Here is a 14,889-nt window from a genome sequence, read left to right on the forward strand (position 1 = left end):
TTCCCCTAAGGGTGGACCTGCTACGTCTGCCACGCGTAAGAAGGTACTCCAAGGCCTCCACGCTCTTCGTCTCACTGCCTTCAGAGTATCGAAAGACACTCGAGAACTAGAGGTTTTTCGAAGGAGGCAACCAGAGCGATTGCTAGAGCAAGGAGAACATCCACCCTTAGAGTCTACCAATCGAAGTGGGAAATCTTCCTAAACTGGTGCAAGTCAGTATCCGTATCCTCGACCAGTACCTCTGTAACTCATATAGCTGACTTCCTCTTATATCTGAGGAAAGAGCGATCTCTTTCAGCTCCCACTTTCAAGGGTTACAGAAGCATGTTGGCATCAGTCTTCCGTCACAGAGGCTTAGATCTTTCCAACAATAAAGATCTACAGGACCTCCTTAAGTCTTTTGAGACCACGAAGGAGCGTCGTTTGGTTACACCTGGTTGGAATTTAGACGTGGTTCTAAGATTCCTTATGTTAGACAGGTTCGAACCACTTCAATCAGCCTCCCTGAAAGATCTCACCTTTAAGACTCTTTTCCTGATATGCTTAACCACAGCTAAAAGAGTCAGTGAGATTCATGCCTTCAGCAAGAACATCGGATTTTCATCCGAAACGGCTACATGTTCTACATCTTGGTTTTCTAGCCAAACACGAGCTGCCTTCTCGGCCTTGACCAATATCGTTCGTTATTCCAAACTTATCGTATGGTTGGAAATGAACTAGAAAGAGTATTATGTCCTGTAAGAGCTCTTAAGTTCTTTTTTAAAAACCTTTACGGGGCCCGTCTGAAGCTTTATGGTGTTCAGTTAAGAATTCATCTTTGCCTATGTCAGAGAATTCTTTATCCTATTATTTTCAGACTGTTAATACGAGAAGCTCATTCCCTTCTGAATGAGGAAGACCAAGCTTGGCTGAAGGTAAGGACACACGAAGTTAGAGCTGTCACAACTTCCGTGACCTTTTAATAAAATAGATCTCTGCAAAATATTTTCGACGCAACCTTTTGGAAAAGCTAATCAGTGTTCGCGTCTTTTATCTTAAGAATGTCCAGTCTCTTTACGAGAACTGCTACACTCTGGGACCATTCGTAGCAACGAGTGCAGTAGTGGTGGGGGCTCCACCACTACAATTCCCTAATTCCAGAACCTTTTTAATCTTTCTCTTGAAATATTTCTGGGTTGTCCGGAAGGCTAAGAAGCCTTCCGCATCCTGGTTGATTTGGCGGGTGGTCAAATTCTTTCTTGAGAAGCGCCTGGATTAGAGGTTGTGATGAGGTCCTTTAGTATGGGTTGCAGCCCTTCATACTTCAGCACCTAGGAGTCGCTCAGCATCCTAAGAGGATCGCTAGGCTCAGTAAGGAAGACGTACTTAAAAAAAGCAGAGTAATGGTTCAAGTCGACTTCCTTACCAGGTACTTATTTATTTTATGTTTGTTATTTTTGAATAACGGCTAAAATAAGATACGGGATACTTAGCTTCTTTGTTAACATGTATGCTGGTCTCCACCCACCACCCTGGGTGTGAATCAGCTACATGATCATCGGGTAAGATTAATATTGAAAAATGTTATTTTCATTAGTAAAATAAATTTTTGAATATACTTACCCGATGATCATGAATTTAAGGACCCGCCCTTCCTCCCCATAGAGAACCAGTGGACCAAGGAGAAAATTGAGTTCTTGTTGACAAGAAGTACTTGAGTACCTACTCACAGATGGCGCTGTTGTGTACACCCCCACCTGTATAGCGATCGCTGGCGTATCCCGACCGTAGATTTCTGTCGGGCAACAGAGTTGACAGCTACATGATCATCGGGTAAGTATATTCAAAAATTTATTTTACTAATGAAAATAACATTTTTTCTCAAATTTTCTGATCGTACAGATATACAAAACAAAATGACAATCTTTAAAAGTAGTGCAACTGTAACAATAATTTGCAAATGTAAATTAGCATACATTTAGTAAGTACTATTTAAGTGCAACTTAGTTAAAGAAGATATATTGTGATTTGTATTTTCCAGGGTTCCATATCTGGCCTTGGCAAAGACGTTTGAACACATTGAAGGCATAAGTGGTCGCCTGAAAACCATTGAAGTTCTTTCAAACTTCTTGCGATCTGTAATCGTCCTGTCGCCAGAGGATCTTCTCTACTGTGTGTATTTGTGTCTTAATAAAGTAGCCCCGGCATTTGAAGGTATAGTACCCCTAATCTTATTTTTGTTGATTAATAGTATCTTCTGATATTTTGATTAAATAGAATACAGAAATTTATTTTATATTGAAATACACAGAAATTTTTTTTATTCCTAAGCAAAAACAAACTTAGTCATTTATATGTATTTACTCCTAAGTCGATTTGCTAGATCGACTTACGAGTAAACCCTATGTAAATGACCTAGGTTTGTATAGTTAGAAAAATTATAAATTGTATTAAAAATTTGTAGTATTAGATTGACATATATATTTTTACTGGTTATTCCATGATTTGTCACAATTATATCTTGTTAATGATGTTATATGGTATACACTTTTAGGTACTGAATTAGGTGTGGGCGACATGATTTTGATGCGTGCAATTGCCCAGACATCTGGCCGAAGTGTAGAAAGGATCAAGCTGGAAGTTGAAGAGAAGGGTGATCTTGGAATTGTAGCTGAAAACTCTAGATCGAACCAGAGACTGATGTTCCAGCCGGCTAAACTTTCTGTCCGCGGTGTATTCGACAAACTCCGGGAAATTGCTCTTATGACTGGCAATGCTGTAAGGAATGAAGCTCTTGTTTGTTTCTTGTACTATATTACTATTTATGTTTGTATACAGCATTATAACCCTTTTACCCCCCGGCTATTTGGAAATTTCCAACCCTTAACCCCAGGGGTTATTTTTTTCCCAGCACATTTTGCAGTATATTTTTTTAAAATTGCTCTAACAGCCTTAATTTTTGTCATAGAGAGGTCAGGTTGGTCTCATTCTCTTGGAAATGGCCTGAATTTTCTCAAAAGAATTATGAAAAATATGAAAAAAAAAAATTTATAGCAGTTTTTTGCAAGGACGTACCGGTACGTCCATGGGGGTAAAGGGATGAGTTTTGTGAAACGTACCAGTACGTCCTTTGGGGGTAAAAGGGTTAAAAGTTCCTCTTATCTATTTATTACCTACTGTCGATATTTTATTTCAGTCTCAAAACAAGAAGACAGACAAGATCAAGGGCATGTTTGTGGCGTGCCGGTTTTCAGAAGCTAGATATCTTATCCGTTCTCTTAGTGGAAAGCTGCGAATTGGTCTAGCTGAGCAGTCTGTACTCCAGGTATTTTAAATACAGTATTCTGTCGTTTGATTAAGAATTTTTGTCATTATCTGTAATGCATTTCTTTCCCACACAGATACAAATCTTTGATCTTCGATAGTCACTTCACTTCACTTCCACTCCCAGGTAGGCTTTCAGCCTGTCAGTGGAACCAGTTGTCTTCTCCACTCAATTCTGTTTTAAAAAATTCCCTCTCTTCTCAGCTGTTCAATTGTTGGCATGTTCTTTGTCAAAATCTCTTCAATTCCATCCCTCCAGCGTGACAGTATATTCAGCTATAGGTTAGGACAGGCCTAGCAAGCCGCTAACTGAATCTTTAACGCTCGAGAAACTCAAGGATCTTCGATAGTGATTCCAACAAAACTGAAAACAAAGAACTCATGTTTGTTTAGTTTGGGAAAAATACAAATTTCCTCTAAAATGTGTGATTTTACCAGCTTTTTCCTTTACTCAGTCTGTTGTTTTCTTACTAACCATGAAAGTGAAGGCTTTACATCTCTTGGAGTGATGCTCTCCAAATCCTGCAGTGTCAGCCTTTTACCAATACCAAGCAAAATATGGAGTTTCAATCAATACTCCACTACTAATCTGTCCAACTTCACATCCTTGACTTCATAATGGCCTCCCTAACCCAAATCCAAATTCTATGATACAGTTAATCCACTCTTAATGATTTAATCCTTTTCATCAACTATCAACAAGAAATGCTTTTCTTAGCTATCAAAAAAGTTAGGTTTGCTTAACAAGTCATTAAGTTATTTTGACTTTATGCATGGCTATCTAGGGAGCTTAGTCATGGTATTTGTCGAGTAAGTTTAACAGATGGTTAATGAACTTCCAGATTGACTCCTCAGTTAATCCTAAACATTTGGTGGTGGGTTTTCATTGGATTTATTTCTGAAGCGGATCTTCTGTCTTCTTTGCCTTTAAGGCATCTTACACACGAGGACACTAGTGTCCTTGCTCAAGACACCGCCTGGCAACTAGTGAGCCACTCACACACCTCAGTCGGAAGAATGGCAGGAAACGAAAAGCTTCTACTTGTTGCTTTGCTGGCCAAAAAGAAATCGAAGACACTTACGTATTTCTTTCTTTTCTGAGAGGGGTTTCTCTTCAAAATCAGGAATGAGTTTCACCATTATTGCATTCCAGCAGTTCTGCTTTTCTATCTTATTTGCATATCCCTCACAAGATGGGTCCCATAGTGCTGGTAGTTTTTCTATTTTACAAATGAGGTCCTCCGTGTTCAGCTTCTCCTCCACCTTCTTCGAAATTGTCCTTGATAGGCCGTCTCCTTCCATCATGGGATGATGGTGGGTGTCAAACTGAGCATGAGAAGCTGACCAGTGGGCAGCGGTGGCGGACACTGGTGGCTACGTGTGAAAGCTTCCATTTAAAACAATGCTTTGCAGTGAGTGGCGGCAACCGTCAGTGTCCGCCACGTGTTGCGAGAGCGAGACCGAGACCGAAATATCTGTAGTCCGGAAGTTGTCTGCTTGGGACACTGCTGTTGCCTCGTGTGAAAGGCTCCATTTGATAATATGGGAGGCAACTAGTGTCCGACACCGGTGGTGGACACTAGTGTCCTCGTGTGTAAGGGCTCTAAGAAAGCTCAACAAATGTCATGCACTGCTCTGTGAGAGTGAAAATTGCAAATGAGTGGAATTCACAATCCCTGTCCTTTACGGCGGGCTTTTATTCTGTCTAGGTGACCTTGATTGTACCACTGTACCCTTTGCTTTTCTATCTCTTATCATATGCCAAGACTAAGGCATCAATTTTCCTAATTAAAAAGTTATATCATTGTCATGTAACCAAGGAATTAAAGATTGACCACATTCAGACAGCAGAAAATATGACTTCCCTCTGGTTATTCAGACTAATCTTTAAAGGATATGGTAATGGCATGGAAAGCAAATTTGCTCAAGTTTATAATCTTGTCAACCTGATGATAACTCATTCTATTTAAGTACTTAAAGCAAGACTTTAATATCAACGCAATCTTTTATGGTCGTGTGGAGGTGCTAGACATTTGTAAACTTTTCTTGGACTCATGCATTTGGATTTGTACTGTCAGTGGGGCTGATGGTGCTTGCTTCACTGGAAGATCAGATTCACCCTTTATATTACTTATATCCCCTTCCTCTCCTGATATCTTTCAATACATTGACATAACATATAATCTCCACTACATTTGCTATGTTTCTTTTAAGAGTACCCTATGGTTTTTCAGTTGCAAATTTTACTGTTATGGTTTCATCTGTCCAGTATTCTACTAATTTTTCCCATTAGAACCTTAATTTTCATTGTTAGTCTTAAGCCCAGGACTTTTTAGATATGCATTTTGTCTTAACCAGGCAATTTTTTATTTCCAGCTGATCGATTCTTTTCATCTACTTTACCATTCACTCAAAGTTTTGGATAATTGTGTCATGACACCAGTATAATTTTTAAGACATAAGGGCCTTTTTTCATGGAACACCTCTAAATGTGTTTGAAGTTACTACTAGGGAATGTGTTGATTACTCGTGGCTATTTGACTAGACTTCCTAAAAAGGGGAGTTCTTGTCTGCTTTGGTCTTTAGGTGTATTCACAGCAATTTTGGCTATCACATGGGTTTTTTTATATGATGAAAAGTTAATGATTTCTCTGACCAATAGTTTGGGCCTGATTGTATTTTAGGGGTTTATCTGGAAGAAAAGAAAATTCTCAGAAAAATTATAAATCACTAACACATCACAAATATTTTCCCTATATACTGGCCCATAATTTTGCCTCTCTTTTTCCCGAGTGTCTCAGTTTGGGTTTAAATTTTAGTACCTTACCAAGTTAATGAAGGTCAGCTTTTTAACCACAACATGTTTATTTTTGCCACATTTCCCTCCTGAACATTTTGAGTAGGGCACATTATTGCAAGTTGTCTTTTCAGTAAAGGAAGTCCCCTTTTATAGAGGAGGACTTTTCTTCTTACAGGTATAACAGTGGTCTTAGCTCTTTAATGGTGAGCGTTGTCACCGATTCTCCACTGGGCTGCTTTTCTTGTTGGAGCCCTTAGGCTTTTAGCATCCTGGTTTTCAAACTTAAGGTTGTAGCTTGGCTAGTATTAATGATAATTTAATATTTGTTATTTAATTTTAAGATTTCTTGTTAGCATACCAGTGTTGCATGTTTGTGCCATTCTAGAATAGGCATAGTAACAATAGAGAAGATTGTTTTGAAAATATTCAGTTTATAGCCTCATAGATATTCATGATCGTTTTAACTCTATTCCACAGGCAATTGCGCAAGCATGTTATTTGACACCACCTGGTCAAGACTATCCACCTGAGATCTTGAATGCTGGCAAGGGAATGGCACCCGATAAGTTGAAAGCCCAGGTTGATAATTACGGGCTTATCCTCAAGACAACTTACTGGTATAGTAGTTGCATTTGTCATTGTCTTGAATATACTTTTAATGATTCGAGCTTGCTTTTATTGCTAATTTATAGTTGGGAGGATTTTGATATAACAATCATTTCTGTTAATTTCTATTCTGGCAATTGTAATTTTATTTATTTTTTTACAGCGAGTTCCCAAGCTATGACAGAATTATAGAAGTGTTACTGAAAGAAGGTTTGGAAGAGTTGCCAAAGCATTGCAAGTTGACACCAGGCATCCCCTTGAAGCCTATGTTGGCGCACCCCACGGCTGGCGTGTCCGAGGTCCTCAAACGCTTTGAGAATGCAAAGTTCACTTGTGAATTCAAGTATGATGGAGAAAGGGCTCAAGTAAGTTTTGCAAAGAATCGCCTGTATCTTTTCTCTTTTGAAATTCTATGGGAAATCATTCAATTTTTATACTATATGAATTAAAACGTCTTATATTTCAGTTTTGATTAAAAACATTCTCATCAAAATTTTGTAAACTTCAATATTTCTATCACTATTAAGCTAGTTTAATAGTTTTAGCAGTACCAGCCGAACTCGGTTGAGTCCCTTGTCAGGCTGGGAGGAACGTAGAGAGGAGAGGTCCCCTTTTCTGTTTCGTTTGTTTGATGTCGGCTACCCCCCAAAATTGGGGGAAGTACCTTGGTATATGTATGTATGTACTGTTTTAAGCGATTATTATAATTTGCAGATTCACATGAAAGAAGATGGTTCTATCAAGATCTACAGTAGAAATCAAGAAGACAATACAACCAAATATCCAGATATAATCTCCAGATTCAAAACTGCCCTTGGGGAAAATGTGAAGTCTTGTGTGATTGATTCGGAAGCAGTGGCCTGGGACCAAGAGAATAAGCAGATTCTTCCCTTCCAGATTCTTAGCACGAGGAAAAGAAAGGTAAAGTATTGATGAAGTTCTGATACTAGGTTTTATAACCGATGTGAGTTTTTTGTATGCATACAGTACATTTATACAAAAATAAAAAAGGCATGGAATAGTACATAGAATTGAAGTTTTTATTTAAGTGAAACAATATCTATTCGTCTAACCTCTCAAAGAAAATGTCTGCTTTAAAAATGTTAACCCTTTTACCCCCGGGGTATTTGGAAATTTCCAACCCTTAACCCCCAAGGGGTTATTTTTTTCCAAGCTCATTTTGCAGTATATATTTTTTTAAATTGCTCTAACAGCCTTACTTTTTGTCATAGAGAGGTCAGGTTGGTCTCATTCTCTTGGAAAATGCCTGAATTTTCTCAAAAAATTATCAAAAAATATGAAAATCAAATTTTTATAGCCTTTTTTTGCAAGGTACGTCCATGGGGGTAAAGGGATGGCTTTTGTGAAACGTACCAGTACGTCCTTTGGGGGTGAAAGGGTTAATGATGAAGCTATCAACAAACTATTACTTTATCTCTGACATGTTTTATGATCTGATATTAACTTCTTGAATTGCTAGACAAAGGGCTGTTGACTCTTGAAGACATTTGAAATGGCAGAAATTTGGCTGATTCGGAATGATGAGTTTACATTAAAAGAGTCTAGTTTCATTGAAAAATTTCTTTGTTTTGGCAGGATTTCATTTGAATTTTAATCCTTTGCATTGATAGAATTCAAATTTCTGAATGAGAACTCAATATATCAAAAAGCTAATGACATTTTAACCCTTTTACCCCCAAAGGACGTACTGGTACGTTTCACAAAACCCATCCCTTTACCGCCATGGACGTACCGGTACGTCCTTGCAGAAAACTGCTATTTATATTTTTTTTTTTTTGCATATTTTTGATAATTTTTTCAGGAACTTCAGGCATTTTCCAAGAGAATGGGACCAACCTGACCTCTCTATTACGAAAATTAAGGCTGTTAGAGCAATTTAGATAAATTATATTGCAAAATGTGCTTGAAAAAAAATAACCCCTGGGGGTAAAGGGTTGGAAAGTTCCAAATAGCCCGGGGGTAAAAGGGTTATGAGTATCTTATCCTATGAAAGAGCCCTGGATCTTTTTGTATTTTTATAGTTGCATCATTTACATAGATATTTAACTTCTCTGATATTCATGAAAATATTGATAGAAACTAGAAATGCTTTGAATTTGAAATTGTGCAGAGAACTGAGTATTGGCTGCTTTTGTATTTATTGGTTTCAGTACCAGCTGAACTCGGTTGAGTCCCTTGTTAAGCTGGGAGGAACGTAGAGAGTAGAGGTCCCCTTTTTTGTTTTTGTTTCATTGTTGATGTTGGCTACCCCTCAAAATTGGGGGAAGTGCCTTGGTATATGTATGTATGTATGTATGTAGAACATATATGTAATTACATTTTCAGGATGCCGATGAGAAAGAGATAAAAGTACAAGTTTGTGTGTTCCCATTTGATCTTTTGTACCTGAATGGCGAGGCTCTTGTGCGGGAGCCTTTTGAGAAGCGCCGTGCTCTTTTGAAGGAACATTTCAATGAAGTTGAGGGAGAATTTATATTTGCAAAAAGTATGGACTCCACAAATACTGAAGATATTGAGGAATTCTTAGAGGAGTCTATCAAAGGTAAGATATGTTTCATCGCAAACTTGTTACTTTAACTTAATCTATTATGCGTGGCAAGCGACACCTAGACATAATACCCTTATAAGATAGAAAGTAAACCAGATGGGCCAGGCAGTTCCTGTGATATTAACACTTTTACCCCCAAAGGACGTACTGGTACGTTTCACAAAACTCGTCCCTTTACCCCCATGGACGTACCAGTACGTTCTTGCAAAAAACTGCTATTTAAATTTTTTTTTTGCATATTTTTGATAATTTTTTGAGAAACTTCAGGCATTTTCCAAGAGAATGAGACCAATCTGACCTCTCTATGACAAAAATTAAGGCTGTTAGAGCAATTTAAAAAAAAATGTGCTTGAAAAAAATTAACCCCTGGGGGTTAAGGGTTGGAAATTTCCAAATAACCTGGGGGTAAAAGGGTTAATAACATATCACCGCCAGAGATCTCAAACTTTTAGACTACTGTAACTGGAAATCCCTTTAGATTTACAATTTTCTCATGAACAAAGAGGAAAGATAAAAAAAATCCCCCTTTTATATGTCTGCTACCTCCCTAAATTGGGGGAAATGCCATGGTAGATAGATGTGATTTTTCCCTTGGACCACTGATGAGTATTACACATCTTTGCATATTCTTATATGTGAAAGATACTTATTGTGAAATTTTATAATTTGTAGAATTAATATATTTTTGAGGGTTAATGTGTTGTGTGGTCTCCAAGAAGTTTCCCGTGTAAGGTTAGAACAGGGAATCCAATACGACAAAAAGTACCAAAGGAACTTTGTCTTCCCTACTTTATGAAGAGTGTTTCTATGTGCCTAGCACGAACTTGGTGAGTACTCTATAACGGAAACCCATGGCTTCAGGCTCAATTGACCCTGTCACTACACTTTTTATGCTGAAATACGTCAGACAACTGAGTCACGTCATTACCGAGAAGCAATACTGATACTGGAGACAATATTACCTGGGCACATGTTTCCGCTCGACTACAATTGGCCCTCGGTACTTGCAGGGTTTTAGGTAACACACCCACGAAGAGCGAAAATCCCCGTGCCCTTGGGTCAATGAACTGTAGCTCCACTAACCAATTAACCACTGCCCACGTACAGTTGCCTAACACCAGAAATAATGTACTACATTGTTTTCAGGTAGTCCACTAGTTGTACTGCGGGTTTCATTGCAGTAATTGTATGATAAAGTACTGTAAAAACTTGCATTTATATATCCTTTCCTTAATAAAGTTATATAAATCATCTATAATGGTAAATAATTTTCTAAATTCTATTTGATTCTCTTCACAATCTTAAATCCTTAAAATTTAACTAATCAATTCAATTATTAAGTTTAATGTTATATGTAATTTAGTTATGATTAATTTTTACTTTAATATGATTTCCTTGTACCTATTCTGGATGAAATTTTAATCTGTTATCCTTTCAATTTATTTTCCTTCCTTTCATAATTTTCATTTAATTATCATTAGCTTATTTCCCTATTTATAATATTTGGTTCCTTCATGCATAATAAATTAGATAGTTTAAATGACTAAACTGAAAAAAACTAAGAATTAAGTGAACATTCGTTAAAATGTTATTAATCCTCCATTCTTCCATATTTTCTGTTTGCTTTTTCTGATACTCACATGTTATTGTTTATTATGTCCTTTCTTTTGGGTATGTTATTATCCTTATTTCATTTACCCTGTCAATTCTATTTAATGCAGATTTTGTATCTAAAAACACACACATGCTATGGCTGTCTTCCTTGTAATGGGGAGAAAGAACGGCTTGGGAATTTCGGATTTTATTTCCGAAGGGGAGTATGTCTCAGATTATGAGCCGATGAAGGCTACTGCAAATCTATCGAAAAGCTTTCCAGCATAATGCCTTTGCTCTTTTTTAAATATTATTATACAATGTTTTTCCTTCATCAAATCCCTTTTATTGTGGCTGTCTTCTCTATTACTTGTCTTTATAAGGAAAGTAGTTTTTTCTGTCTTACAAACAATTTTCCCCCAGTTGATTAGGGTTTAGGCTTGAGGTTTTTTCATTAAGCTGCTGTTAGATTATATAAAAGGAAAAATTACTTGTAATGAACAAATTTTTACTGATATTCATGTTGTTAAGTTCTAAATATCAAATAGCTTTATTCATTTCATGCATCGTTACATTAGTTTTTTTTTTTTTTTGTACTGTAATTAGTATATAATCCATAGTAATGATTTGATGTGAATACTTATGCCACGTTATAATTTAATCACTCACCCGTGAAATAATGAACGCATAGATGATATTTGTCAAGCACAGTATATAGTATGTTTTCCTCATGAAATGACTTTGGGCTATATCTTTTTCTTGATATTATCTACTTATAGTTTATTTCAAACTGAGTTTGGGAAATCAGCCAGATGAGTACATCCATCGGCCAAACAGGTGCAAAATAAAATACAATATACTGTGTATCATAGAAAGAGAACAGTGACTTTAGTTCACCACTCATTGAGTATATATACAGGTGGCTGGTACCCGTAGCCATACCCTACTCAGTTGCTGGGTAGGGTTGCCACCTCGCACCAAAAAGTCTAATTGGCTACCTTCCAACTTTGCCAAAAGAATATCCATTTATAAGTAATGGAAGGTTTGTATTATAGAGGGAAAAATCTAAATTATCCAAATTATCTACGAATTTGTAATTTTTGGAATACTGTATATTTTTTATAGTATTGATTTAATCCTTTTTCTATATAATCAGGAAACTGCGAAGGCTTAATGGTGAAGACTCTTGATGTCGATGCTACTTACGAAATAGCAAAACGTTCCCACAATTGGCTGAAGTTGAAGAAGGATTATCTTGATGGAGTGAGTTGCTGTACAATTGATTATTAATGAAATGATGAGTAATTGCATTTTTTTTATATTAGAATTAAGAATGATTAGTAGAGAAGCTTGTGATAATTTTTTTTTTTTTTTTCTTTTTTTGTAATGTTGTGAGTTAATTTACATTACTGGCCTTAATATAAAGATTATTTCTTTTCTTAAGAAGCTTGTATTTCTGTGTAATTGCTATTTATTTCAAAGGAAATGAGATCAATAGTTTGGTTTCTGATATAAATATAATTATTGTTTAAAGTCAGAAATAAAAATGTTTAATTTTATATTTATATTTTGCAGGTTGGTGATACCATTGATGCAGTGGTTATTGGAGCATATTGGGGAAAAGGAAAGAGAAAGGGTGCTTATGGCTGTTTCCTTCTTGCTTGCTATGATCCAGATAATGAAGAGTTTCAGTCTCTTTGTAAGGTACGTTTGCTGGTACAGTTTATTATTATTATTATTAATTGCTAAGCTACAACCCTAGTTGGAAAAGCAGAACGCTATAAGCCCAGGGGCTCCAACAGGGAAAATAGCTCAGTAAGGAAAGGAAAACAAGGAAAAAATAAACATTTTAAGAATAATATTAAAATAAATATCTCCTATGTAAACTATAAAAACTTTAACAAAACATGAGGAAGAGAAATTAGATAGAATAGTTTGCCCGAGTGTACCCTCAAGCAAGACAACGCTAACACAAGATAGTGGAAGACCATGGTACAGAGGCTATGGCACTACCCAGGACTAGAGAACAATGGTTTGATTTTGGAGTGTCCTTCTCCTAGAAGAGCTACTTACCATAGCTAAAGAGTTTCTTCTACCCTTACCAAGAGGAAAGTAGCCACTGAACAATTACAATGCAGTAGTTAACCTCTTTGGTGAAGAAGAATTGTTTGGTAATCTCAGTGTTGTCAGTGTTTAGGAGATTTCCTACCCCTGTAAAGCCTTGTGCATAATAGGGTAACTTTTTTTTTATATTTTTCTCTGGTAAGATGGCGATGTTTCTTTGATTATTATGGAAATTATAGCCAAGCTGAAAGCATAATGACGGCCATCAGGGGATTATATTTTTAACCCTTTTACCCCCAAAAGACGTACTGGTACGTTTCACAAAACTCATCCCTTTACCCCCATGGACGTACCGGTACGTCCTTGCAAAAAAATGCCATAAAATTTTTTTTTTTCATATTTTTGATAATTTTTTGAGATAATTCAGGCATTTTCCAAGAGAATGAGACCAACCTGACCTCTCTATGACAAAAATTAAGGCTGTTAGAGCAATTTAAGAAAAATATACTGCAAAATGTGCTTGGAAAAAATAACCCCTTGGGGGTTAAGGGTTGCAAATTTCCAAAGAGGCTGGGGGTAAAAGGGTTAAGTGATGCAAAGGGGCTAAGAGTATGCGTACCTTTGATCCGTTAAATCTTCGCCAATCACATTGACAATAATCAAACACTATTTGGAGTGTATTAAATACACAAGAAAGTGATAGAAATATAGGAAGTTACAGACAACATTCTTTATAAGATTGAGTGGTGAACAATAACACTTACCTGATTAAAAATCCTCCATACCAAAGTTTATCTGATCATCCTCTGGGTAAAGGCAATTTTTTTTTTTTTTTTTTTGTCGTCTAAGGTTTGAATATTTATATTGTAAATAAACTATGAAATTGTGTGTGTTTATTCTCTGATCTCAAACAGTATAGTGTCTATGATCATCTAGCTTTCCTTTACTCTGAACTTTTTGTAATAAGTTGTGCAAAAACATTCCATTAAATGCATAAGGTATTTTAATATGTATGAATATTATTTTTGAGGCATGTATAAGTAGGAGTCATCATTTACATTATTAAGATGGTTTTTCTTCTTGCTCATCATTTTTGAAGTGGCGCATTTTTGCTGACAAATACTCAAAATTGAAGAAATGTTAAAAGTACAGATTAGGTTAAGCTAGGGGTTCTAAAGAGTTACCAATGTGGGTATGCACATTTGATGTGGGATATATTTGTTTAAATGTATTTTGATGTACTATACAGGGTCTTTTGAGTTTTTTTTATTTTGTTCATAAGTTTAAATGCTACATGACTATACTGCAAATGGGTTCAAATGTTGAGAAAGAGCATTTTTCCACTTGAAATTTTTTCTTTTTCACTCGACCTTTTTTATACTGTCAGGGCTTAATGGGTCTAAATTCAAAAGAAACTTTCTAGATAGGAATAGAGAGTAGGAATGAGTAAAAGATATCTTATTAGTACTTTATACTGTTCATTATGAATTTTACTTGAATTATTGGCTAATTGCTTTTGAGCCAAACTTGGCAGCTCTACTAGTCTTATTTTCTGAGTACTGTTAAGTACAAAAAAAAATTAGATCCTTATCTCTCAGCATCATTATTTCAAGTAATTGACCTTGGTAGTTATTTTATGAAACCAACAAGCTGTCATCCTGTGCATTGGTCTTGGAAATTAAACGGGATCAAGCTGTCATTTTGGAAGCATTTGTCATTTTTAATGTAAAAAATTCTTACTTTCAGCTTGGAACTGGATTCAGCGAAGAACAACTCCAGCAGCATACTGCTTTCCTCAAAGAGCATGTTATAGAAAAGCCAAAGTCTTACTACAGGTAAGTTGTAGCCCTTACACCTTTGAAAGTCATGACAACAAAACGCTGATTTCCAATGATGATTATTGTCTTGTTTCCAAATTCCTTGCAAATTAAGCATGTTAAAATTTCCCAAGTAG

General features: G+C 36.3%; 1 protein-coding gene across 1 annotated transcript in view; it reads left to right on the forward strand.

The window, feature by feature from the left end:
- Positions 1–14,889, forward strand: part of DNAlig1 (DNA ligase 1) — a 58,770-nt gene that overhangs the window by 32,539 nt on the left and 11,342 nt on the right. The window contains exons 7-16 of the mRNA XM_068377048.1: positions 2,021–2,193; positions 2,534–2,757; positions 3,176–3,304; positions 6,581–6,720; positions 6,873–7,074; positions 7,424–7,630; positions 9,056–9,272; positions 12,028–12,134; positions 12,447–12,575; positions 14,682–14,770. Of these exons, the coding sequence (XP_068233149.1) occupies positions 2,021–2,193; positions 2,534–2,757; positions 3,176–3,304; positions 6,581–6,720; positions 6,873–7,074; positions 7,424–7,630; positions 9,056–9,272; positions 12,028–12,134; positions 12,447–12,575; positions 14,682–14,770 (1,617 nt within the window). The remainder of the gene's footprint in view (positions 1–2,020; positions 2,194–2,533; positions 2,758–3,175; positions 3,305–6,580; positions 6,721–6,872; positions 7,075–7,423; positions 7,631–9,055; positions 9,273–12,027; positions 12,135–12,446; positions 12,576–14,681; positions 14,771–14,889) is intronic.

The sequence above is a fragment of the Palaemon carinicauda genome, chromosome 7, assembly GCF_036898095.1.
Source record: "Palaemon carinicauda isolate YSFRI2023 chromosome 7, ASM3689809v2, whole genome shotgun sequence".
NCBI classification, from domain to species: domain Eukaryota; kingdom Metazoa; phylum Arthropoda; class Malacostraca; order Decapoda; family Palaemonidae; genus Palaemon; species Palaemon carinicauda.